Source organism: Typopeltis vanoorti, chromosome 15 (genome assembly GCF_054136105.1).
Source record: "Typopeltis vanoorti isolate ZY-2024b chromosome 15, IOZ_Tvanoo_1.0, whole genome shotgun sequence".
Taxonomy (NCBI): domain Eukaryota; kingdom Metazoa; phylum Arthropoda; class Arachnida; order Uropygi; family Thelyphonidae; genus Typopeltis; species Typopeltis vanoorti.
In genome coordinates this window covers 23384364-23408720 of record NC_143563.1, presented here as the reverse complement: position 1 = coordinate 23408720, position 24357 = coordinate 23384364, and the positions used below count along the sequence as shown (strand labels likewise).

Here is a 24357-nt window from a genome sequence, read left to right as displayed (position 1 = left end):
CGATGAATTGTCTTTCGGTTAACTGCTTTTCGATGATCTCTCCGGATACTAATTTATTTAATTCATTGGTACCGTGGGTGTTCCAATCGTTAGATGATGCGGACACCTTTATTCAAAATTCCAAACATGGATTGTTTTTCGAGCCCTTTTGTGTCACCACTAAGTTTGGACAGTGTTCACATCAAGGAGCAAAAACCTTGACCGGCATAAGTGCTAATGTCCGCCATGAAAGATGTGGAGGAAATGAGGGAAATCTCAGCGGTATAGTATCGATATATTTTGGTCGATATTGCGATAACTACTCTCATAGGGAAAATTGCACAGTCATTCAGTAATATTTTTGTAGATGACCAGGTGCGTTTTTATTAATTTATAGACATCTGAGCTTTGTAATATTCTTCACTTCAGATTCGAACAATATCTAAAATGTAGCAATTCATAATCTCGCTGTGGGCATGGATGTTTGTGATAGTCTCCGAAAATACTAGTGGTGGTAGTGAGCAGTAGATGGCGGTGGTGATGACGTTAATTGTAGTTGCGGTTCGTTGTATCTGGTAGATTGAGAGGAGAGTAGGTGCCCTCCCTCGATGAGTCTTTGGACTTCCTGGAGGTGTGGCATAATAATAATAATAATAATAATCTATTACAAGTAAGAGATAAAAAGACACACAGCTGGTACTATCAGACTATCTTCAGTCAAGCTCTTCATTTATTCGCTTTATTTTATTCAAAGGGACTTTTATCTAAGAGCTAACATAAAGTGAAGTACCTCGTTTTTTAATTAAGCTTAAAATGAAAATGGAGCTGGTTTGGAAAAGAAACTTCCATTACTAAGCGCTGCGTGTAATTTTTTTTCCTTCAAAAATATATTTATTTCTGCATTTAGAAAGCCTAATTTATATGCAAATACATTTATAGGTTAAAAATAATTTTAATGTTAATAAATTTTTCTGATTGAATGTAAATGACATGACGCTCACTATCATGTAAGCAATCACGAATTCGAAATATTAATGAAAATTTCATATGCAGGAGGAAGTAAATTGCTTTAAGATTAAAACACAATATTTCATAATTTACATGAGTACAAAGCTTCGTATGCTCTCTAAAGCGAAAATCCATGGACTCCTAGGAAATTTCAAGTAATAATAATGTTTTATTGTGTACTGTGGTCTGAATCAAATGCAGATTTATTAACCAACAATTCGTTGCAAAACTCTTGTATATGTTTATAACAATAAATGCGATATGAAATAATTATGTTTTGGCTTTAAGGTGGCTTACCTTTTTTTTTACTTAGGTTAAAATATCATCCATATTCACAAGATTCCAAGCACCTGTTTATGGATGGATACACTTTCGTGGTGGTCAATTAAACCATTCGCCAAGCGAGTCATCACCATAACATACTTTTATATATCGGGATGTAGACTAGAAGGAAGAAATAGTATGCGAGGCAGAGAGAAATTTTTGTCTTACTAAGGGATAATCATCTTCAATAGCATGTGGAAGAGGGAAGTTGTGGATCGAAGTGTTGGATCTAAATATGTTTGCTGTTGTTATTGTAAATGAGACGTCTGTCCTAGCACTCGTTAGCGAAAGCCGTCATCAGCTTTAGCATGAGAAGCAATCAGAACAGGAGAAGATTTTTTCTTTGAAAAGTACAGAATTTTAGGTAAACTTAGAAGGGATCGTTTTAAACCATGGAAGAACTAGAACTATCTACAAAGATCTGAATATGAATGAAATCATAGTTGGAAGAAGCGCAACGGTAGACCATACTCATGACGTAAGAAGAACACATTACATGGGGATTCGATGGCTAAATATTATCAATAAATAGAAACTACATAAAAATAAGTCCCCCCCCCTCTATATATCACCTCCTGTACTCGGAATACGTTTAGACCAGTGTCAACTTATTCCATCTTATTTTCCTTACATTATGTCATAATAGTTCCATAGTATGATGGGATGCTTTACCATAATAGTGGAAGAGTTATTCTTCAGTTCACAGAGCTGCTGCTGTATAAGAAGTCTTACATTAACTGAACCTGTTTGTATATCTGCCAGTGTTCATTTTTCGGCACTTAGACCAAGATTTACTACTCTAGCCAATTACACGTTCTTCATCAGATCACAGTTGCAGTAATGCATTTGGGAATAAAGCGTTTCTGATGGATCCCTCACAAACGCACTTGTAAATCCCATCAGAAAAGTATGCAGAAATTGATTTTGGTTGTTGAATTCTTTTAGCATGTCACGCAAAGATAAATTTCTACATTGGAATCATACTATGATATCGATTTGAAATTCGTACAATTTTTTATTCACATGCTGTTAATTAAATACCGACGTACGATAGATAGTGAGTTTATCTGTTTCTCTTATATATGCATGTATAAGAGAAACAGATAAACTTATATATGAGTGGAGATAGGAATATACATATCAATAGGTTGCTTCCAACAACACGATTATCCCAATATTTATTTTGACGAAGAGCAGTGAGGAGAGCTGGAGGGGGGTATCTTGGTGGATTGACGATACACGACTCTATAGAGTGAAAAGCACTGTAGAGGATTACAAATGTACCATGCCATGAATTCCTAGACACTATGGAATTATTCGATTAATAATAACAAATGCTATGAATGATTTCAAAAATTTCTGTGCTGAAATTTAAATCCGCCATAGAAATCAATCTTGTTTGGAGGTAAACGTTAACATTTTTGAAACACTAATAATGTACTTAGATATTTTTGTGTTGGCCATTCTTATTCCAGTCACTGAAACAGCTTTTATGGTACATTATAGTTTAATTCAACCCGTTAATAGACTAATTTGGAAACAAATTTTTGATATGAAATTAGCAATCATGTAAACTTACTTATATAGTACTGTCATAGTAACCTGACACACGTTGAGAGTACATATCAAGAAATTTATGTGGTTATTTATCACGCTAATTATTGTTCTTTAAGAATTACAGGCAAATCGCAAAAATAATGTGTATGTGTTGGAGGGGGGTGCATAATGCATCAACCGATTGACACTAAATTTTGACTATAGCTATGTATAAAATTACTTGCCGCATGCTGCATTTACATTCGATTTCGACAATTTGTATTAGATTTTAATTGTTCAAAATCTAAATTTCTATCTCAAGTTCGTCAGTGTCATCACAACGATACTAATACTACTTATAATTAAAGATATTGTTACTACAATAACTACTAATATTTAAAAAGTGAACCAAGTTACATTCCTCGTTCTCAGTTAACAACTTTGCATCAAACACACCAGCACTACGACCCAGACAACAAGAATCACTGCGAACCTCAATTCTGATTTCCATACCATTCTTGGACGGAAGTCAGCCAACCTTGTCAATTTCACTGCCTGGAAAATACAGTTCTGCTTTACTTCCAACAAACAAAATTCCATATTCTCCCCACCTTACCTATGACAACACCCAAATCTACAGGCAGGATGTGATCTTTCTCCTTGAGATTACCTTGACATCAAGATCCGTGGCATAAACACATTACAACTATTGCTTTCTCGGCATTCAAAAAGTTAGCAATCTCCCCTTTCTCTCAGTACACTGCTTTACCTCTGAACAGCTATTACTCCAAATCACAAATTCGCCCATCCATTGAATATTCCTCCCATATCTGGTGCGATGCTCCCCAGAGCTCCTTAAAAATACTCGATGCAATACAGAAGAAAGCAATTAGACTTTTGACGCTTTTTTCACTAGCTAAACTAATTTGCTTATGCATTTCTCTGTCATCCCGTTCATTATTCGGTCTATAACATACTCCTACTAAATATCTCTCTATAGTAACACTTATTTCACACCAGACAGTTTCGAAATTGCTCTCATTTTTAATCCTTACTTCTTACATGGAACACAACTCATTTGCTATCATCAGGAATACATCCTGTCCTTCCTTTTATTTTACAATTTCTGTCTTCTCTAAAAATACTACATCCATCTACTTCAATTTCAGTCAAGATATCATTCCAAGTCAACCACATTTCCAATATACCTATTATTATCTGAGGCTGGATTGTAATAACCAACTATAGGCTCTTCTGACTTATGCCTTATACCTCTCCATTTTAAGCATTAACCTTGCTTCTCCATTTCCCCCCCCCGTCACCGTTATTTCTGAGTCATCTTCATTCTTTTCCATTCTAATAACTGTCGTTTCACTGATCTAATACTCATATATTTTCATTAAACAGTAAATATTGTAAACGTTTACTCCGTACTGATTTAAACGCAGGCCATCATCAACATATAATTCCTTTCTCCCATCAAACCCCTCATATATATTTGCATAACCGACCCCCTCTTTTCCTACACATCCTAGCTACATTTCATTAATCATCAATGCCCTTAGGAATTCTTGACTAACATATCTAGGCAGCACACTGACTATCCTAGCAATCTTACTTAAGAGTAAGCAAAATCATACTGTCTTAAATCACACAGTCTCCAACATCTCCCTCAAATTCCTTGCCACACAATCTATGCTGCTTCCCAAATCATTCCTCCCAACCATTAAAATCATATCATCTACGTCCACACCTCTCTTTATAGCGCTAGTCACACACGTTAATGTGGCTCCCGGCCAAATTCTTTAAAGACATTTTAATTCTATTTCGGTTTTAACTCTATGAATCATCGAACATCTACGAACTTTGTTCCCACCACCTTATTCCTCCCCTGTCCATCTATCTACATAAATTTTGTCATTACAGAAACTGTATATCTATTGTTGTTTATTATATGTAAGAAAGAACGTTGCAAGTTTTTTGGTATGTAATGCAGATGATGGTTTACTGTGTGGGTGGAACTTGCTGATAGTACCCAAAGCAACAAAGAAAATTTTCCTAAATCCCATGAAAACCTAGTAACAAAAAATGCTTTCAGAAAAAGATTGAGATACTATCTCAAGAGACTAAATAGCGTTGACCTTAATTTTAAACTCATATTATAAGAGATCACTATAACTTATATATCATGTCCAATGATATATAAGTTATAGTGATTCTAATATACCATATTATGTCAACCCTCATTGATATGGTCAACAGATTTTGCAGTGCCTGTATCGCACAAATTTAATTTTTTAGTAACCAGCATGGCTATGCCCTTTGGTTACACATAAAAAAATAAATAAAATATTGTAAAAACTCACTATGTTATTTTAAACATTTGTTTAAAATAACATAGTGAGTTTTAATAAACTTCATACACACTATGCGATGCATAGTGTGCATTCTCAAATCGTCTACTCAACACGGCCCGCCCCTCCCCAAGATTAACCACACTACCAGCCAGGACGATATATACATCCACATTTCCATGGATGCGAAGTGCATATTAAAAGTGTAATACCGTTGATATTACATTGAAATTTATGATGGATACAAGCTTTTGAGGGTGTGTATTTGATCTTTAATGGACAGTAAGGTGGTTAAACCCTAAGTACGCTAATGATGAGAATACCGTATTTGCTCGAATATAATTCGCCCTCTCGAGTTATAACTCGCACCGCTGATTTTACTTTAAAAAAAGAAATCAAAAAGTTTGTATATATACCTCGCAGCATGCGAAAAAAATTTAAACACGTTCACTTTGGAGCGATAGCAACTTGCTCTCCACAGTAAACAACATGCCCTCCCCAACAGCCACTATACTACAGAGGCAAACAAGAAAAACAAGTAATTTTATTGTATCACTGAATAAGGTACAGAGACATTTGCAGTCTGTGTAATATATTTCTCAACAAATAGTGCAATTAGAGACAGCTCTAATAAATACGACACTAAACTAATGAATCATATCTTCCACCTACAGATTCTATGCTCCACACACAGAAACAAGCAGCAATCAACGGAAGGACCGAAACATTGTGAGTTGAACCCGCCCCAGAGCGACATGAAAGCAGTATACAAAACGGTAATGGGAAATTCCGTCAGAACGATAAATGAGCAAAACATCGCCCCGTCGTGAACATATTAAAACTAAGAAATAAGTTAATGTTGTTATGGCAGTTTCATATATTTTGGAATTTAGTTAAGAGAATCAACTCAGCAAATGTCTGCTTAAATTTCTTTGGGTCGCGCCATCTGTTGTTAATACCGCACCAATCATTTGCACCTCTTCAATGCTGCTCTATCTATATCTGTACCGGCTTAACATTGCTGTCCGTTTCACTTCTCATTAGTCATTCGTGAAGGATTGTTCATTAGGTATCGAAAATTACTTGTAATTTTTGCTTGAAATAATGGGAGAGAAGATGACACTATTTGGATAAATGACTTTGACAATGCACACAAGGAAACCGCTCTCGAGGCTGGAAGTAGTGATAGCGAATAGAAGATTCTTGATAGGTCAGAATCATTTTCAGAATTTTCTTGAGAACTTTAGTTTCCTAAAATCCCCGAATATATCTCGCACTACGATTTTTTTTTTTGCCTTTAATTTTTTTGGGAAAAAGTCCGATTTATATTCGAGTAAATACGATAATAAACTGTCATTATCATTGTCAATTGGTAATGTTTAAAATTAGATATTTTGTCAATTGGTATTGCTTGATTTTCCTTTATTCCTTCAAATTGAAATATTTTAAACCTCGCTCAACTTGTATCACGTGACCAGTAACTTGATCCGGATTTCCCGCGAAATACCCAATCGAAAAGCACGCGCGCTCACAGCTTACTTAACGCTGTTTACTAAGTGTTGCGAGAGGAAAGACTACAGCGCCAAGATGCGAGTTGTTTTGCAAAATGATCGGCTCTTGTACAGTTGGCAGGTGTTGTGTTCAGCTCGCGCATGTTGATGATTAACCAGTAGACGATATGCTGGCGTAAAAGACAAGAGGCCCTTCTCTTTAGGATAAATTTTAACGATGCAACACAGCTCCCTTCTCTAGGATAGTGGTGGTTTCCTTTTCATAAGAACATGTCGAGGAAAGGGAAAATTGATTTGCCTTGTCAAATCTAAGGCTGGCTCAACACGTGCGGTAAGTAAACAGTTCTGTGTGCTACCTGTTTCGCCGCGCCGCCAACGGATGAAAATATTAGAAGTTCCTTGCGCGTTTAACCGTTGATATTAAGCCTAACATCTCACCAAAACACGACAATGCGTTGCCTGTGCTTTGTTGGAGACACCCTCATTTTCAATTCGTTTGGGTGGTGAATACAGCGTGAAAGATCGATTTCAAAATGGGAATCGTTTGTAGACATATTTATGTTTTTAGTTATAATGTGTAAGTTCCTTTCTCTCATCATCTCAAAGTAATTTGAAAGACAAATGTCTGATAAAATCAGTTAAAATAATTACGTTTCGCCAATGAATGAATTTTCGTTCTTGATTTTGGTACACTCATAATCTTAGTGTTCTGATTATGCTTATATTATTTAGCAACTGTAACCAGTTACAGTTATTGAGATTGCAAGTGTTAGTACACATATCACATTGTATAATTCAAGTTCAATGAAATAATAATTTCAAGAGTGGATTATTTCATTATGGGAAATTTTTGTGTATTCCGACCCTTTATTGTAATGTGCGTTTAATATTTTTAGGGATAAAGAAACTGCAAATAATTTGATTCAAGATCCCAAGAGGAAAGGTTAAATGTCGATAAATCAATATCAGTATAGAAATCGTTCCAGAGTTATTTCGTAGTGCCCCAAAAGCTAAATAATAAAATGTGTGAATGTAATAGTAATGAGGCTTTGTATCATGAATGATAAAAACAATTGAATTTTAACCATCAAGCAATTTATAATATATCTATTAGAAAGTTGAACGGAAAGTAGAAATTTTTCATGAAAAAGTGTTGCATAACGTTTACGCAAATAGAGGGCTTGAAAAGACATTAGTTCCTGCTCAGAAGTCTCTGTTTTGTGTAAAATGTTGAGGTGTTTCTGAGATCAAGGCAAGGCGCTGAAAAGTCATGTAATAGATCATACTCATTCGAAACATTTCGTTGTGAAAAATGCTGCAAAAGACTCGCACAACTGTCAGTTAAAAAGTAATCTAAGGCGGAACAATTTTCTTGTGAAAACTCTCGCAATGCTCATTTGAGAAAATGTAATTTGAGTGGACATTCGTTTATTTTCTTGTAAAAACTGTGATAAGGTCAAAATAGCACTTCAAGTTAGATCATGATGTCATGATCTGACTTGAAAATATTTGCTTGTTTCACTCTGCACAAAAGGTAACACTTTTAGCTACTCAAGTGATCTGATAATTCATTCATTAATTTGCACTGGCATTAAACCATCATTTTATGAAATGATGTAGGACATTTTCAAACTTTTGTATATGTATGATGCTTGAAGGAAAGCATTTTCCAAATCTGATTTTGAAAAACATTCACTTAATCATACTCAGCAGAAACCATTCTTTTGCAATACCTCCAACAACACATTATCACAGTTAAGCACTTTTAAAATGCATTTCTTCATTCACAATCATGAGAAACCATTCTCTTGTGAAACTTGTGGCAAATCATTTTCTACACGGTCTGTCTTGAATAGACATTCACTACTTCACACTGGAAAGAAACCATTCTCTTGTGAAACTTGTCACAAAGCCTTTTCCAGCCAATCTGATTTGAAAAGACATTTGCTTATTCACACTAATGAGAAACCATTCTCTTGTGAAACTTGTCACAGAGCATTTAATGAACAATCTAATTTGAAAAGACATTTGCGAGTTCACACTAAGGACAAACCATTCTCTTGTGAAACTTGTCACAAAGCCTTTTCCAGACAATCTGATTTGAAAAGACATTTGCTTATTCACACTAATGAGAAACCATTCTCTTGTGAAACTTGTCACAGAGCCTTTAATGAGCCATCTAATTTCAAAAGACATTTGCAAATTCACACTAAGAACAAATCATTCTCTTGTGAAACTTGTCACAAAGCTTTTGCCAGACAATCTGATTTGAAAAGACATTTCCTCATTCATACTCAGGGGAAACAATTTTCTTGCACTACTTGTGGCAAAACATTTTCTGAATCAAGCAATTTGAAAATCCATTCCTTAGTTCACACTCACGAGAAACAGTTCACTTGTGAAACTTGTAGCAAATGGTTTTCCACACAATATGACTTGAAAAAACACTCAATAGTTCACACTGAGAAAAAAACATTTGTTTGTGAATTTTGTGGCAAAACATTTTCACAGAGAGGCAATTTAAAAACTCATTTCTTGGTTCATACTCACAAGAAACCATTCCCCTGTAATATTTGTGAGAAGGCATTTACACAGTCATGTGCCTTGAAACATCATTTATTAGTTCACACTGGGAAGAAACCATTCTCTTGTGAAACTTGTAGCAAGGCATTTTCCTCGCAATCTAATTTAAAAAAACATTCACTAGTTCACACTCAGGAGAAACCATTTCCTTGCAATATCTGTGGAAAAGCATTTTCACAATCAAGCGCTTTGAAAATCCATTTCTTAGTTCATACTAATGAGAAACCATTCTCTTGTGAGAGATGTGGCAAAGCATTTTCGCAGAGAATTAATTTAAGAACTCATTATTTAGTTCACACTCATGAAAAACTATTCTGTTGTGAAAGATGTGGAAAAACATTTTCACAGAGAAGTAACTTAAAAACTCATTTCTTAGTTCATACTAATGAGAAATCATAAGCTTGTGAAACTTGTAGCAAAGCTTTTTCCACATGATGTGGAAAAAGCTTTGCTACAAGTAACAACGCCATGAAATTTGTGGCAAAGAATTTTCAGAGATAAGTAACCTAAAAAACATTTTTCAGTTCAGACTCAAGAGAAACCATTCTCTTGTGCAAGATGCAGTAAAGCATTTTCAACCTCAACAATTTGAGAAGTCATTCATTAATTCATATTTAGATGAGATAATTTCCTTTTGAAACTTGTTGCAAGACATAAATGCACTTAAGTAACATTCAAAGGCCTTATTAATTCACATAGTTGTGAAACTATTTTCTTGTGAAAACATTTGCAGAGATATACATGACTGAGTTGAAAAATCATTCCTTACTAATAACACACTGGTAACCTGCTAAATGGCAATTCTAGGTTAAACATTCTTTTGTGTAAAATGTAGATAATAGTTTACCAAATAAAGTTATATGAAATGGCATTTTTTAATTCACTGCACAAAATGCTTCTGTGTAATTATTTATTAAGGTTTTTAATTACTTGTCCATGGGGTACATCATGTTAGTTTAACTTAGTTTAAAAGAAATGAAGAACGTTTTTCTTAAAAGTGCCAACCAATTTTGAAAATAAATTAAGTTAAATATTGTTTATTTCACATGCAAGGTTACCTATATCATTGTTCAAAGAAGACTAATGCATAACTTTTGAAATTCTCTTTGCTTTTGTTGTAGCCAGTCATTTAAAATGCACTCTAAATCTGTATATCATACTCAGGAGAAGCTACTTGCTTGCATTATGTGTAAATTAATACCAAGACTTTTATTCCTTCATGTCTGAGAACATTATGATTAGAGAAAGTGTAGCAAAGTCAGGCATTTCTTGATCTCATGGAAATAAATGTGAATTCTTAATGAGAAAATTTCTGTCTTTTCCCTATACAGAAACTTAGTTATTTTCTAAATTCAATTATTCTTAAGTTACACTATTTCCCAATAATTGTCTGAAGACCGCTGTTATTTGAAGTTATAGAATATTTCAGGTTTGTTAAAACTGGTGTATAGATAGTAGAAAGCAGTATTTCATCATAGCAGTTGAATAGTGTGGTATGTCGAGATGACATTTAACTCAGCAATTTTTGGAGAGGTATCATGCCAATCAAGTGACTGGTAATATGATCACCAATTGGTAAACATGCAAGGCAGCCTCCAATAATGACCAAGAAGGACTTGGGGGTTTAAAATGGGTGGCACACAAAAACTAGCTGTAATTGGTAGAGACTATCCTTGAGGAGTTCCAGAGCTCCATTAACACCATGGTGAGCACTGATAATGTATGAAAACAACTTCATTTACTGAGTTTTCATGGAAGAGCAGTTGCACTAAAGCTGAACATCACAACAATGAACAAGGTGGCTCATCTGGCCTGGTACAAAGAGCATGTGAACTGGACAATTGACCACTGAAAAATGGGTATTCCAGAAGAATGTGTCAAGGTTCACCTAAATCCAATCTGAGGACAGGGTGTGGAGGCAGCCTTGTAAATGCTTCTTACCACAGTGTGTTATACCCACAGTAAAGTTTGGTGGAGGAGGAGCAATGGTGTGGGGTGTATTCAGCTGGTTTGGAGTGAGATCACTGGTTGTCCAAGGTTCTATGAAGCAGCTCAGTAGCTTGATATTCTGGATAATCAGGTGCCACCTACACTGTGGAGTTTTATAGAATGGACCCCATGTTACTCTTAAGGGGACAATGCTACATGCACCAAAGCTGCATGTGTTATAGAATGGTATGAAGAGATTGGGGATTGACTGGATGCCCTGGCCTGGGCAGAGTCCTAACCTTAACTCCATTGAACACCTGAGGGACAAATTGGAGCAGTAATTGAGGTTCAGAGCAGCACATTCTCAGTTTGTTGCTAAACTAGGTGCTGCTTTGATGAAGGAAAATTCCACCTGATATTGGCTGCAATATCAGGTGGAATATGGTGGAAAGCAGGAGGTGACAAAAGCTAAAGGTAGACATATCCAACATTAGGATTCACTTGCTGATATCAAAAGTAAATTGCTAAAGTATTCAGACAATTATTGGTAGATAGTATATATTTACCCCAAAAATTTTTCTTAAATAATACAGTAGTTTCTGTGATAATTATATTGTGTTTTTATTTCAAGCTATTTTTTGATTCATTCCAAGTGCTGTTCATTTCCCCTTTTACCAAAAACTTCTCATCTGTAATATTTTGTAATTTTAGATTATTTTAATATGATTTAAGCACTAATTTATATCTTCTTGTAATTAAGGATTTTTCTGAAGCAAATTATCTAATGGAAGCATTCATTCATATAAAAAAATGTAAAAATCACCTGTTCAATAGCATAATTTTTCTAAGTCCAAATAATTTGAAAGATCGAAGCAATGGTCTGAGTATTGTTAATGCTGATGTAATGTTTTATGAGTTAATTAATTTGCAGTGGTGGCTCGTGGCTTGAAATTGTGGGGGTGCTGCAACTTTCAAAATATACATACACACTGTAAGTATAGTGCATACATGTTTGGATAAAATATCAAAATTATGGTAAAAATTAAAAAAAAAATTAAACATGAAAAATATTGTTTATTATTGATAAAATTATACGGTTTGATATAATTCAAAATTACTTACATATAAAATCCATTCCTTTAATTGTAATGTCCAAATATTTAAAGAGATGGAGTAAACAGATAAGCGCTACAAGCACTCTACTACGATAAAAAAAAAAAAAAAAAGTGGAACTGCACGACGGACAGTGCCACAGTACGCTAATAGCTCGCATCTCACTATGACGTGCATATGTAGCAATAGGGCACTGTGCTAAACACAGTGCTACTAGCATCCTTTGCCCTTTAAATTGTTATTTTTTATACAAGAGAATTGTGTAGGATTGTTAATGATAAAATTAAATATTACAAGCAAATATAAATAAATTAATAAATATATTTATATATCAAGAAAAATTGGGGTGCTGCAGTTCCACAGTGCCTATATGAGCTGCCCCTGTTAATTTCTTGTTATTATTCATTGTAGGATTATCACATTTGTTTTAGGTAGATTGTTGCTGATTTCTCCATGTATAAAATACAATGTACTCTATAAAAATACACGTTGTTTGTATTTTATGTTTGGCTAAATTATAATGTTATAAGAATAATACTGAATATTAAATTTAGAACATTTGAGTTAGAGATTATTATTTCATGTGCTTTTATGGTTTTTGGCTTAGCATTCTTTTTAAATATAGTTCTGTAATTAACATTACTTCATGTATTTATTAAATAACATTCTTTTTTGCAGTATTTGTCTTCTTATTGTTCAGAATTAATTACAAACTCATTAAAGAATAATATCACAGTTTGCATAAATATTGCAATGACAGTTTCATTTCACAGTGGAAATGACACAATTTTATCTTTGCTTTAGTCTTTTAACAACAGCATTAAAATCATTTAAGAATGATCTTCTTTTTAGCTTCCCATATTAGGCAATTGTTTGCCTGTAATGTTTTCAAGGGTTTAAAAAGTCTTCTGCCCATCTCCTCCTGTGTCTTCCTCTTGATCTGTGTCAATTTGGTTTACATTTCGATGCAATATTTGGCCATCTGTCCTCATTCATTCTTTCAATTTGGTTTTTCCAGCTCTTTCTATAGTTTGTGATGTCTTCTGTTATGTTAATTATGGATAACTGTTTTCTTCATTTCTTATCTTGTCTATTCTTTTTATAGACTGCGAGCAGTCTTAGGAACTTCATTTCTGCAGCTTCCACTTGTCTTTTAGCTTGTTCTCAAGTCCATGTTTCACTGCCATATTTCAGATTTGGTTTGGCTATTGTTTTATATAGTTTTATTTGGGTTGTTCTAGACATCTGTTTACTGAAGTGTCTATTCAAAGTTCCAATGACTTCTAGGAATTTTTGCTTTTTATATGCAAAGTTGATTTCTCCATTGCAGCTTATGTAATTTCCTCGATATTTAAATTTGTTCACTTTTTCTATTACTTTGTTATGGATGACTAGTTTGCATCTTTTAATTTCTTTACCTTGAAATTCTATTGATTTCGTTTTATTTTATTGAGATTTTCATGTCATACTGTTCTATTGTTTTGTTCAATACGTGTAGATTTTTCTGTAATTGGTCTTCATTTTCAGCGAAAATAACTTGATCGTCAGCATACAAAAGGATTCAGGGCCACGCCAACCGGAGTGTGCACCGCACCTGGGCGACAAGAAACAAATATCAAATATTTATTTTATGTAGCTAATATCTCATTCGGATTATACAATGCAGTATAATCATTAATAGCAATAATATTCATTTCTTGGTATATCCAACATCGCAAAATTTAACTAATATAATATTAACAACCCTTACTTTTAGATGTCCGATGGAAGAAAAAGATTTTCTGGAGCAGAATATAGAAAACGAAGCGCACAGAAAGAAGAAAATGTAAAAAAAATTACGACTCCTATTTCCAATTATTTTGCATCTACATCTTCAGACAAATCTTCAGTTGCTCGAGAAAATTTTGAAGATTCTTCTTCTTCTGCCATACATTTAACTGAAGATTCTATAGCTGCTAAAAAACGATGCTTAGAAAATTCATCTTTCACTTTTGAAACTCTCAACAGCTCACTCAGTTCACCGGAAGAAACAGGTGACAAAAGCGTGTGCAATACAAGTATAACAACCGAAAACTCTCTTATGAATTCTATCCTTGAGCATGATTTTGATGATCCAGGAAAGTGGCCTTTAAAAATAACAGATAATCTGAAAATGATTCTAAGAGATGTTGGACCAAAACAAATATATGATATTGATTTTCCAGAAGATGAAAAAAAAAAAAAAAAAAAAAAAAAAACCGGATCGTTTTCAGCAGATTATTACTATAAACGATTACTAAGTAATAACGAAAAGATACACGGAAATTGGTTTTTGTATTCTAAATGCAAAAATTCAGTATATTGTTTTCCTTGTAAACGATTTAACGATAAAATTAATGCGTTCAATGATGCAATTGGTTATTGCGATTGGCAACATTTATCGAGAACATTAGAGCGTCATGAAAAAAGCGAAGCACATATCAAATGTTACAAGTCATGGATCAATTTAAAAAAATCATTTATAAATAATAATACAATAGATGCGGTAAATGAACAATTAATAAAACTAGAAAAAAAATCGTTGTAAATCGGTAATAGAAAGGGTTATTTATACAGTTCAATTTTTAGCTTTCAGACAAAATTTAGCTTTGATAGGTAACAGTACTAAACTTTTTGAAGTAGCAACGGTAATTTTTTAAAATTAATGTAATTAATTTTAAAAAATTAATTACATTATTTTTTTAAAATTAATGTAATAATCTTTTAAAAAAGTAAAAATTTTTCGCCTAAATAATGCCACATTATTTAGGCGAAAAAATGCAAAATGAAATAATTTCAATAATTGGAGAAAAAATAAAATCTAATATTGTTAAATATGCTAAAATTAATTTAAATATATTTTAAATTAATATTTAATTTGCCACTCCAGACACATCTCACGAAAATCTAAGTATTGTTGTTTATTTATAGGGAGTTCCCTCCCTTTTCTCCCCGGTGCCTATTGGGGCGAGTTGAGCCCCCTCAAGAGGGGTTAAGTATTTATGGCTGTAGATCCGTGTGTTCACTGGGCCGGTTTGCCTGCATGCGGGATGAAAAACCCCAGATAAACTGTTGGGAAAACCCTGCTGTCCACGCCCAAGACCTGCTAACTTGGCTATGGCTGAGGAAGATCCTTAAGTTCCTCACGTCGGCGACAGGCATAAGGTTGCGAAGCGCAAAGCCACTAGGCTAACCGCGCGGACAGTATTGTTGTAAGATTTGTTTACCTCGATAATGACAACAAGAAAATAAAAATAGGATTTTATTCAATTACTAACTCAACAGGTGAAGGTTTAACAAATTTTGTTGTCGATTTTTAGCAATCATAAAATATAAATCTTTACGATTTACGTGCTCAAGCATATGATAACGGGGCAAACATGAAGGGCAAAAATCAGGGTCTCCAAAAGAGAGTATTAGATATCAACCCGAGAGCGTTTCACGTACCATGTGCCGCTCATACGCTTTTCATTAATTCAGGAAATATATAATTTTTTTTTCTAAATTAGCCTATCGGAAAATTTTATAATAGGAATGCCCAAGTTTTACTGTTAAAAAAGTTGGCAATACGAGATGATCAAGTCGCTTAGACGCTGTAAAAGCTTTAAAGTATAATTTAGAAAAAATATACGATGCTTTTATTCATTTTATATCAAGATAAATCAAGAGATAGCGACACAAGGAACGAAGCTGAATCATTATTATAAAAAATTAAATCTTTTAAATTCATATGTTCTCTTGTTATATGGCACCAAATCTTATCGAAAATTAATGTCATAAGTAATTTGATGCAAAAACTGGACGTAATTATGTCTACAATAATGAAAATGTTGACAGACCTAAAAAATTATTTAAAGGATTGTAGAACCGATGGGACATTCAAAAATATGTTAGGGGAAACAACCGAAATTGCAAATACAGGGGATTGTGATCCAATTTTTCTTTGTATGCCAATAGTCAGACCTCGGAAAACAAAAAGATTATTCTCGTATGAACGTGAAGATGAAGTTATTGAATCGCAAGAACAAAATTTCAAAGCCAATTTTTATTTAGTTATAATTGATACAGCTGTTTCAAAACTTGATGAAAGATTTACATTATTGAAAGAACATAATGATGTTTTGAATTTTTAAATGACATTTATTTATTAAACCAATGAAGAAAAAAGAAAAATTAAAATATCGTAAAGATTTGGAGATAAGATTGACAGATGGTAAAGATTCTGATATAAACTCCTTGGAATTATGTGAGGAAATAGAAAATATTTTAATCTGTCTTAATCCGAATATTAACGCATTTTCGGTACTTGAGTATATATTTTCGAATGATCTTAGTGTTTCCCCTAATTTGTCAATAACACTAAGAATTTATTTAACAATACCTGTGACTGTTACAACTGGCGAAAGATAGTTTTCAAAGCTGAAAATGATAAAAAGTCATCTCCACAGTACAATGACACAGGATAGACTCAACAATTTAAGTCTTATTAGCATAAACATCAAATTCCTACTAATTTAGATATGGAGGATATAATAAATGATTTTGCTACAAAAAAATCATGTCAAGTAAATTTTACATAAAGGCATGTACAATTAATCTTTGTTTATATTAAGAAATAATTGTTTTTTTTTTGTTTGTTTTTGAAACAATGTTAAAAATAACTATACGAAACTATGTAGTCTATGTTTTTAATAAATAAGACATGTAACTTTTGGTTTGCATAAATTGTTATTTTATATTTTATTCATTGTAGTAAATGCTACATGTAATTTCTTTTAGTTATTTTTAAGGGGGAGGGGGGTCGATAAAAGTTTGCACCCGGGCAGCAAATACCCTTGGACCGCCACTGGGCTGGTTAATTCTTTATTTCCTATTTTAATGCCTATGATTTTTTTCCACACACACACACATATATATATACCTCAAGGGCTCACTTTAGTGATAGGGTATGGTAAACCATAGGCATCTGAAGCTGGACCACGCCTTACTTCATGTAATATACCTCTGTTACATTATCTGTAGACTACCGCGCGGTTAGCCTAGTGGCTTTGCGCTTCGCACCCATATGCCTGGGGAAGGAGTGTCCCAGATTCGATTCCCGTTGAAGACGTGAGGAATTTGAGGATCTTCCTTAGGCATAGCCAAGTTAGCCGGTCTTGGGCGCGGTCAGTAGGGTTTTTTCCGCCAGTTTATCTGGCGTTTTTCATCCCGCAAACTGGCCCCGTGAACATACGCCTCTACAGTCAAAAATATACCCCCCCCCCCAGCGGCAGACCAGGCGACGGGTCGGTTGGGAGTAGTACTAACAAGAAGTCGCATCTCAAGTAACACGCGGACCCTGCATAGGAAGCGGGAATAACGCGTAGAAGAAGAAGACATTATCTGTAGACTGGTCCCTACTCCTCTTTCCCTCTGTATTTCTTTTCATCTTGCTCCCCCCCCCCCCAATGCTATTAGAGTATTCGAGGGCTAGGGTAAATTCTTTCCTATCTTTTCATCTCATGCACCTGCCCAATCCCAGTTAAAGATGGTGAAGACAAATCAGAACTCGATACTGCATCGGTCGCGTGCGGGTTACCAAGGACCGTACTGGATGTTAGGCCTCCTGGACATCCAGTAACAAATGGGGTACAGGAGCAAGATCCACAGAACTCGAAAGTAATTACTAGGAAAAAGTGGAGCATGGCTGAAATCGACAAGTCATGCAGTGCTTCTACAGTTCAAACCCTTCAGTTAGGAGATTTCAGAAACCAATGTTCGAACTTTGGCTTGAACGACACCCAAATTCGGAAATTTCATTCGAAAGGCTAATGCAGCAACGCAGCTTCATTATCAAGCGCAAGGTATTTAGTGAACTTGAGTTGGAAGCACTGAAACCTCAAGCTGTAAAAGGAGACTGTACTGACCCTGAAGTGACCAAGAATATGAATGGAGCAGAACCAGATTCCAACTTACAGAATGCTGAAAATTTTGAAAATATACAAATAGTTGAAAGGAAGCTATCAGATAAGGAATAAGAAATCTCAAGAAAAATTATCGAGCAAATGAACAGCAACCAGGAACGAGTTAGGCTTCCAGTATTGAGACAGGTACCTCAACAAAAACTGAAGCAACTCCTCCAAGAGGCCAATAAAGCTGCAAGGGCTATTCCTACTGGAACTATTGGACAAACGAATCAACTTATGTACTCAATAGTAACATCTGAATTAGGCTATAAGATTAGTGAACCCAAAAGCAGTAAGGCTCAGGAACCAAAATGAAGCATTGCCTGGAGAATAAACTTCTTAAACTCAGTGCAGACGTGAGCAATTTGAAAAACGTTAAGGAAAAGAAGCTGGAAAACACGAAAATCCGAATTAACCTCATACAGAGATATAATATTGCAGTACGACCTATTGATGAAGTATTAGAGGAACTGAAGCAAAAGACAGCCACAATGGCTAAAATAAGAGGTACATTGCACGCATTGAACAGTACGAGAAAAATTTGATGTTTCATGTAAAATCAGCACCAATTTTACAAGATGCTGCAGGAATTTATTTTATTTATTCATATGGAGTTTAATCCCTTTTCTTCCCTATTGGGGCTAGTTGAGCACCCTCACGGGGGTTAAGTATTTATGGCTGTAGATCCGTGTGTTCACGGGGCCAGTTTGCAAATGAAAAACCCCAGTCAAGCAGGGGGAAAATTCTGCTGTCCACGCCCAAGACCGGCTAACTTGGCTATGGCTGAGGAAGATCCTTAAGCTCCTCACGTCGGCGACGGGAATCGAACGCAGGACAGTCTTCCCCAGGCATATGGTTGCGAAGCGCAAAGCCACTAGGCTAACAGCGCGGACGCTGCAGGAATGATAATCTTAAAAGAAAATATAAACATAAACACCAGAGACAAAGAAGATACAATAATCCTTCGATTAATGCGCCCCGATTAGTGCGTCATTTTTTTTCGATACCCAAATTCGATTATTGCGCCTATATACATCTTAAAAATAAATGCTACAGATTTTAAAAATTTTCTATCTATACATTTTTATGGCTAACTATTTTAAAAAATCACTCACCAGAATGAAATAATTTAGTTACCGATTTAAAACATCTTATAAAGTTATTTTTAATGGCATACTACACTACTTCCATGTACACTATGTATACTTTGTTCCAAATTTTTACCGCCAAAATTTATGTCGTCTGCTATAGTACGCCCACAGATTCGAGACCTGTGCATGTCACAGGAGAATCCATTCCGATAATAGGGTAATCAATCCGTCTTCTGGGATGAGTTGTTTATTATTACACGTCGGAAAATTAACTTCTCTTTTATGATCATTGTAATTTTTAAAGTGGGAACTATTTTGCTTGTATAACAGTTGAGAAATTTTATCTCTAAAGCACGTGATTTCGCGTGTTGGCGACCAGTTGGTACGTCCTTCATCTAGCTTTCAGGAAGCTGGGTGTTTTTTCCAAGATTGGCGTGACATCCACTATCTTCCACGTTAAGGGAAAATATTTCAGTCTGAAGATGGCATTTTGTTTGTGATCCCATCTGAACCTGGAGCTCTATTGTTGTTTAGGTGGGTTATGATATTTATAACTTCTGTTAGAGAAGTGGGTGTGACAGGTTCTAGGTCATCCTTTTGTTGTGTTATGGCCTGCCTGACTCGGTGGTGAATCTTGTAGATGACACTGATGTTCAAATTCTCATAAGAGGGGTTGCATTGAGTTTCCAAGCTCTCTGCCTTTTCCTTGTCAGTATGGGCTATTCCCTTCTTGGTCTGAATTGGGGGTAAAAGTTGTATTTTAGTGCAGAAGGTTCTCAGAACCTTCCAAATGGAGTTGTCCTGTGGGTATAGTTTCGTTAGCTTAGATTCCTAGTCTTGGTTTCGATGTTTTTGGAGGGCTTCTCGGACTTGTCTGTTTAATTTATTCAAATTTGTTTTATCTTGTGGTGCTCTTGTGTTATGGTACCTCTTTCTGGTTTTGTTTTTCAGTCTAATTAAATCCATGATTTCCTCGGGGATCCAACCACTAGGGTGAAAGACTGTGATTTAGGTAACTGACTTTATTGCTTTTTTGATTTGACTGGTAAGATTGTTTGCAGCAAATTCTATCTCCTCTTTAGCATGAATAGCAGTGACTGGGCCAATGCGATCAGGGAGAATTCTGGAGAGTTTGTCCCAAGATATGAAAGAGTGGAGGGGAGAATTGTTCTTGTGTACCGAATTGAAGTAGAATAGGGTTGTGATCGGATGAAAGTTCATTTAATCTTTCCAGCTGATATTGATATCTGATGTTTTTAAGGATGACCATGTCAAGTACATCTGAGCTTCCAGCTGAGCTGTGTTGGATGGGCTCTGTGGGTCCGGCTAAAACAATAGGATTTTGTGTTGAGTAGTAGTTTAGAGTTCGACCTTCGTTGATTGTGGAGCTATACCAGGCTGTATGTTTGGCATTAAAGTCACCAACCATGATGATGGAGTCTGTGAAGCCAAGAATGGTGTCCAAGTCTAATACCAGTAATGGAATGCTGGGTGGATTATATACAGCATAGATTTTGATATTGCCAGCATTGTTGGTATGAACCTCAATGCCTGTTATCTCTAGGTTCTTGGTTTGTGGATTGGTCAGAACATTGTGGCATAGGTAGTTTTTAATGTATATGGCTGTTCCTCCTCCACTGCTGGTGAGTTCTATCCGTTTTGTACACAATATAGTTCCGTAACTTGGGGTTATTAGCTTGCCTGAGATGTGTTTCATTTACTAGTATTATGTCAGGATTGCGTCTGTGAGTGAACTCTTGCAGTTCTAGGATTTTGTTACTCAGTCCATTGGCGTTCCATGCAGTGATCATGAGAGAATTGGGATGGAATTTTCTTTTATTCATTATTGAGGGTTGTCAGAATTGAGTGGGTATCTTGTAGGAATCTTTTCTTGGAGGATGGCGAAGGATTTGTCATGCTGAATTCTTGTAACAAGGTAGCTAGTGAGGCAGTTAATACTGGTGTTAGATTTGAATTTATTTGATCAGGGGATGGAATATAATAACCTATGGGAAAATGTATAATTCTTTCCTGAAATTTCTTTTTTTTTTTTTTTTGAACCTTAATTTTTTTTATAAAAGAATTAAGGTATGTCTCAGGGCCTAGTTAAAGGAAAACCATCAAGCTGAAAGACAATAAAACATATTAAGAATATAAATTTTATTATTCTACTTCTTAACAAAGAATTGAGCTAACATAGTTTGGCTCAATTCAGGCATTTTGTTTCTTTCATACAACCTACGTTATGGCCCTATTGTCTCTTCCACTCTTCTGCTAATTTAGCTGCTTCTCTCTTCATAAGTGTCAGCCTCAAAGCATTGCTGCTTAAAAACTTCATTGTACGAAAAATATTTTCAAAATGTTTTTGTGAAATCTCTTTTGGCTGACTATCAGTGGTGAAATTTTCTTCATATTCTTCGGCACCTTCCTGCTGTGCATCTAAATTTGGCAGGTCGGAATCGCTCAATTCTTCAGAATGAGATTTAATTAACTCTTGGACGTTATCATTGAAGGGGAGAAAGAAAGCCTTGGAAAGATCGCAGAAAAAGTAATCCTTACAAGACTTCAATCAGAAACGGATAAACTAGGTATAATTCCAAATGAGCAGTTTGGATTTAGAAAAAACCACACCATCGTTCAGCAGATCCACAGGCTGATCGAATTCATCTCCGAAGGCTTCAACCGGAACCTTCACACAGCTGCAGTCTTTATAGATGCTGCGAAGGCTTTTGATAAGGTGTAGCATCAGGGTCTTCTCTACAAGCTCATCACATTCAATATGCCTACTAATCTAGTTAAAATAATTCACTCATACCTCAAAGACAGATTTCATGCAAGTCAAAATAAATGAAACTGTGTCAACCAGACGCAAGGTCCTGGCGAGAGTGCCGCAGGGCTCACTCCTGGGCCCCCCCTTGCTGTTTTCTATCTATATAGCTGATGTCCCTCAAAACCCAAGCTCAACAATCACTGCATTATATTCAGATGCTACTGCATTATTAGCAAGATCTCTCAGCCCCAAACTAGCTATCAAAAGACTCCAAAATAGTATTCACACACTAGAGAAATGGTTGATGGACTAGAGGATCCAAGCAAGCCCACAGAAGAGCTCACCCATACTGTTCACTAGAAAGAAGCCTCAAATCAAAGAAGATATACATTTAGTAGGAGTTAAGATCCCATGGCAGAATACAGTCAAATATCTCGGCATAATTCTCGATAAAAAAACTGCAATTCACCAGTCACAAAAAACACAAGTTCAAAAATATCCAAAGTAATAGCGCAGCTCTACCCCATGATCATCAGAAAAAGTAAACTGGATACTCAGAAGAAACTATCCATATACAAGATGGTAATACACCCAGTTATCGCCTTTTTCCAATGAACTCTATGTCTATTGGTGATGGCATGTTCTGCAAGTCCAGACTGTTCAGGTTCAGTATAAGATTGGTGTTCTTCTAGCCGAATAGCGGCAGATCTTCCGGTTTGTCCAAAATAAGAATCCACAAGAGCAAGGAATCTGATAGACACCTGGATAATTAAGATGTGGAAGCTTGTTCTTAGGAGAAGTAAGAAAGGAGGAGATTTTTCTGAACAGTCAAAAGGTAACAAAAATATTCAGTGGTTATAAAACTTTTGCTATGCCTTGTACATAAGAAATAGGAATGTGCGTTATTTCTTCTGTATTTGAAGAGGAAGACATTAAAACTGCTCAAAGCTCTTTTGATGAAGGAATTCTTATATCCATTAGATAGAAAGGAAGAAGTAATATATTGCAGTTCTTTCTGTAATAGATCATCTGAAGAACAAAAGGAGTGGGACCGATGAACCAGTGTTTTAATAGTTCCTGCCTTTTTGACTGTGATCGTCTTTATAAAGAAACATGTGAAACTTTACTTCACTCTCCTAACTTAAACAGATTCGATGGTTTACGTCTATCCCCCTTTATGGGAGATAGTACTTTATAAATCAGCTAATCTTCCCTAACTTTTTATTGAATACCGGGTGATCCAAAAGTAACAGAAAAAAGTAAAAATTCAATAATTCGAAAAGTATAGATAGTAGCACGATGCGGTTTTCACAGAAATGCACAGAAAGACATGGGATTTTTTTTAATAACGAAAAATTTTATTGCCAGAATAGTTACATTTCTCACTGACAGGTGGCGCTGTAAAAGTCTCGGAGCTCCTGTCGCTATTTAAACCGTGAGGTACGTAAATTTCAGATGTAGTGAATACTGAGTTAAACTTTCAGCATTTAACGCTTATTACCGAAGTTAAACGTTCTGCCAAGGTGAGGCATGTTATCGTTACGAGATAAAGCACTTTTAGTTAAGCCGTATTATCAGAACTCCGAATGTGCAAGTGCGGCTTTGCGCACCTATCGTTCGATGCTGGGTATTAGAAGTGGAAAGGGACCGATGTCTTGTTCCTCACTGATAGCTATGATGAAAAGGTTTGAGGACACTGGCAGTTTGGAAGCACATGCAAGAAGCAGGAGATCCAGAAAAACTATTGCAGTTGTGCACGAGGTCGAACAGAGAGACCGACACACAATCGGCAGCTTCCCACATGGGGAATGCAGTGCGCGTCAAATTTCAAGACCAACTGGCATTTCGTACGGGACTGTGTGGCAATCACTCAGGATCGTCCTCAAGAGGTATCCTTACAAAATCCAACACGTACAGGAACTGAAACCATCCGATTTCGAGAGACGTCATGAATTTGCAAATTGGGCTTTTCAACAGATGGAAAACGATGCGGACTGGCTGTCAAACGTCCTATGGACTGACGAGGTGCACTTTTCGCTGAATTGAAGTGTAAATGTACACAACCTGCCGCATCTGGGCGAGAGAGGTAACGCTTCATAGTATAACATTCATGCAGGATAAAGCACCTCCGCACATCACAGGTTCTGTCCAGCACTTGCTGTGATCGACATTTGGCAATGACCATGTTCTCAGTGG

General features: G+C 35.6%; 1 protein-coding gene across 1 annotated transcript; it reads left to right on the top strand.

The window, feature by feature from the left end:
- The first annotated feature begins 6847 nt into the window (after positions 1-6847).
- LOC150098498 (uncharacterized) lies at positions 6848-13014 on the top strand. The gene is made up of 2 exons (XM_090405376.1): positions 6848-7289; positions 7609-13014. Exon 2 carries the CDS (start codon positions 8483-8485, stop codon positions 9692-9694), a length of 1212 nt encoding a protein of 403 aa, XP_090261502.1. The 5' UTR covers positions 6848-7289; positions 7609-8482; the 3' UTR covers positions 9695-13014.
- The last annotated feature ends 11343 nt before the right edge of the window (positions 13015-24357 follow it).

Bases quoted from the DNA above. Each gene is read 5' to 3' on its own strand.
- LOC150098498 (XM_090405376.1), top strand. From the start codon at position 8,483: ATGCATTTCTTCATTCACAATCATGAGAAACCATTCTCTTGTGAAACT.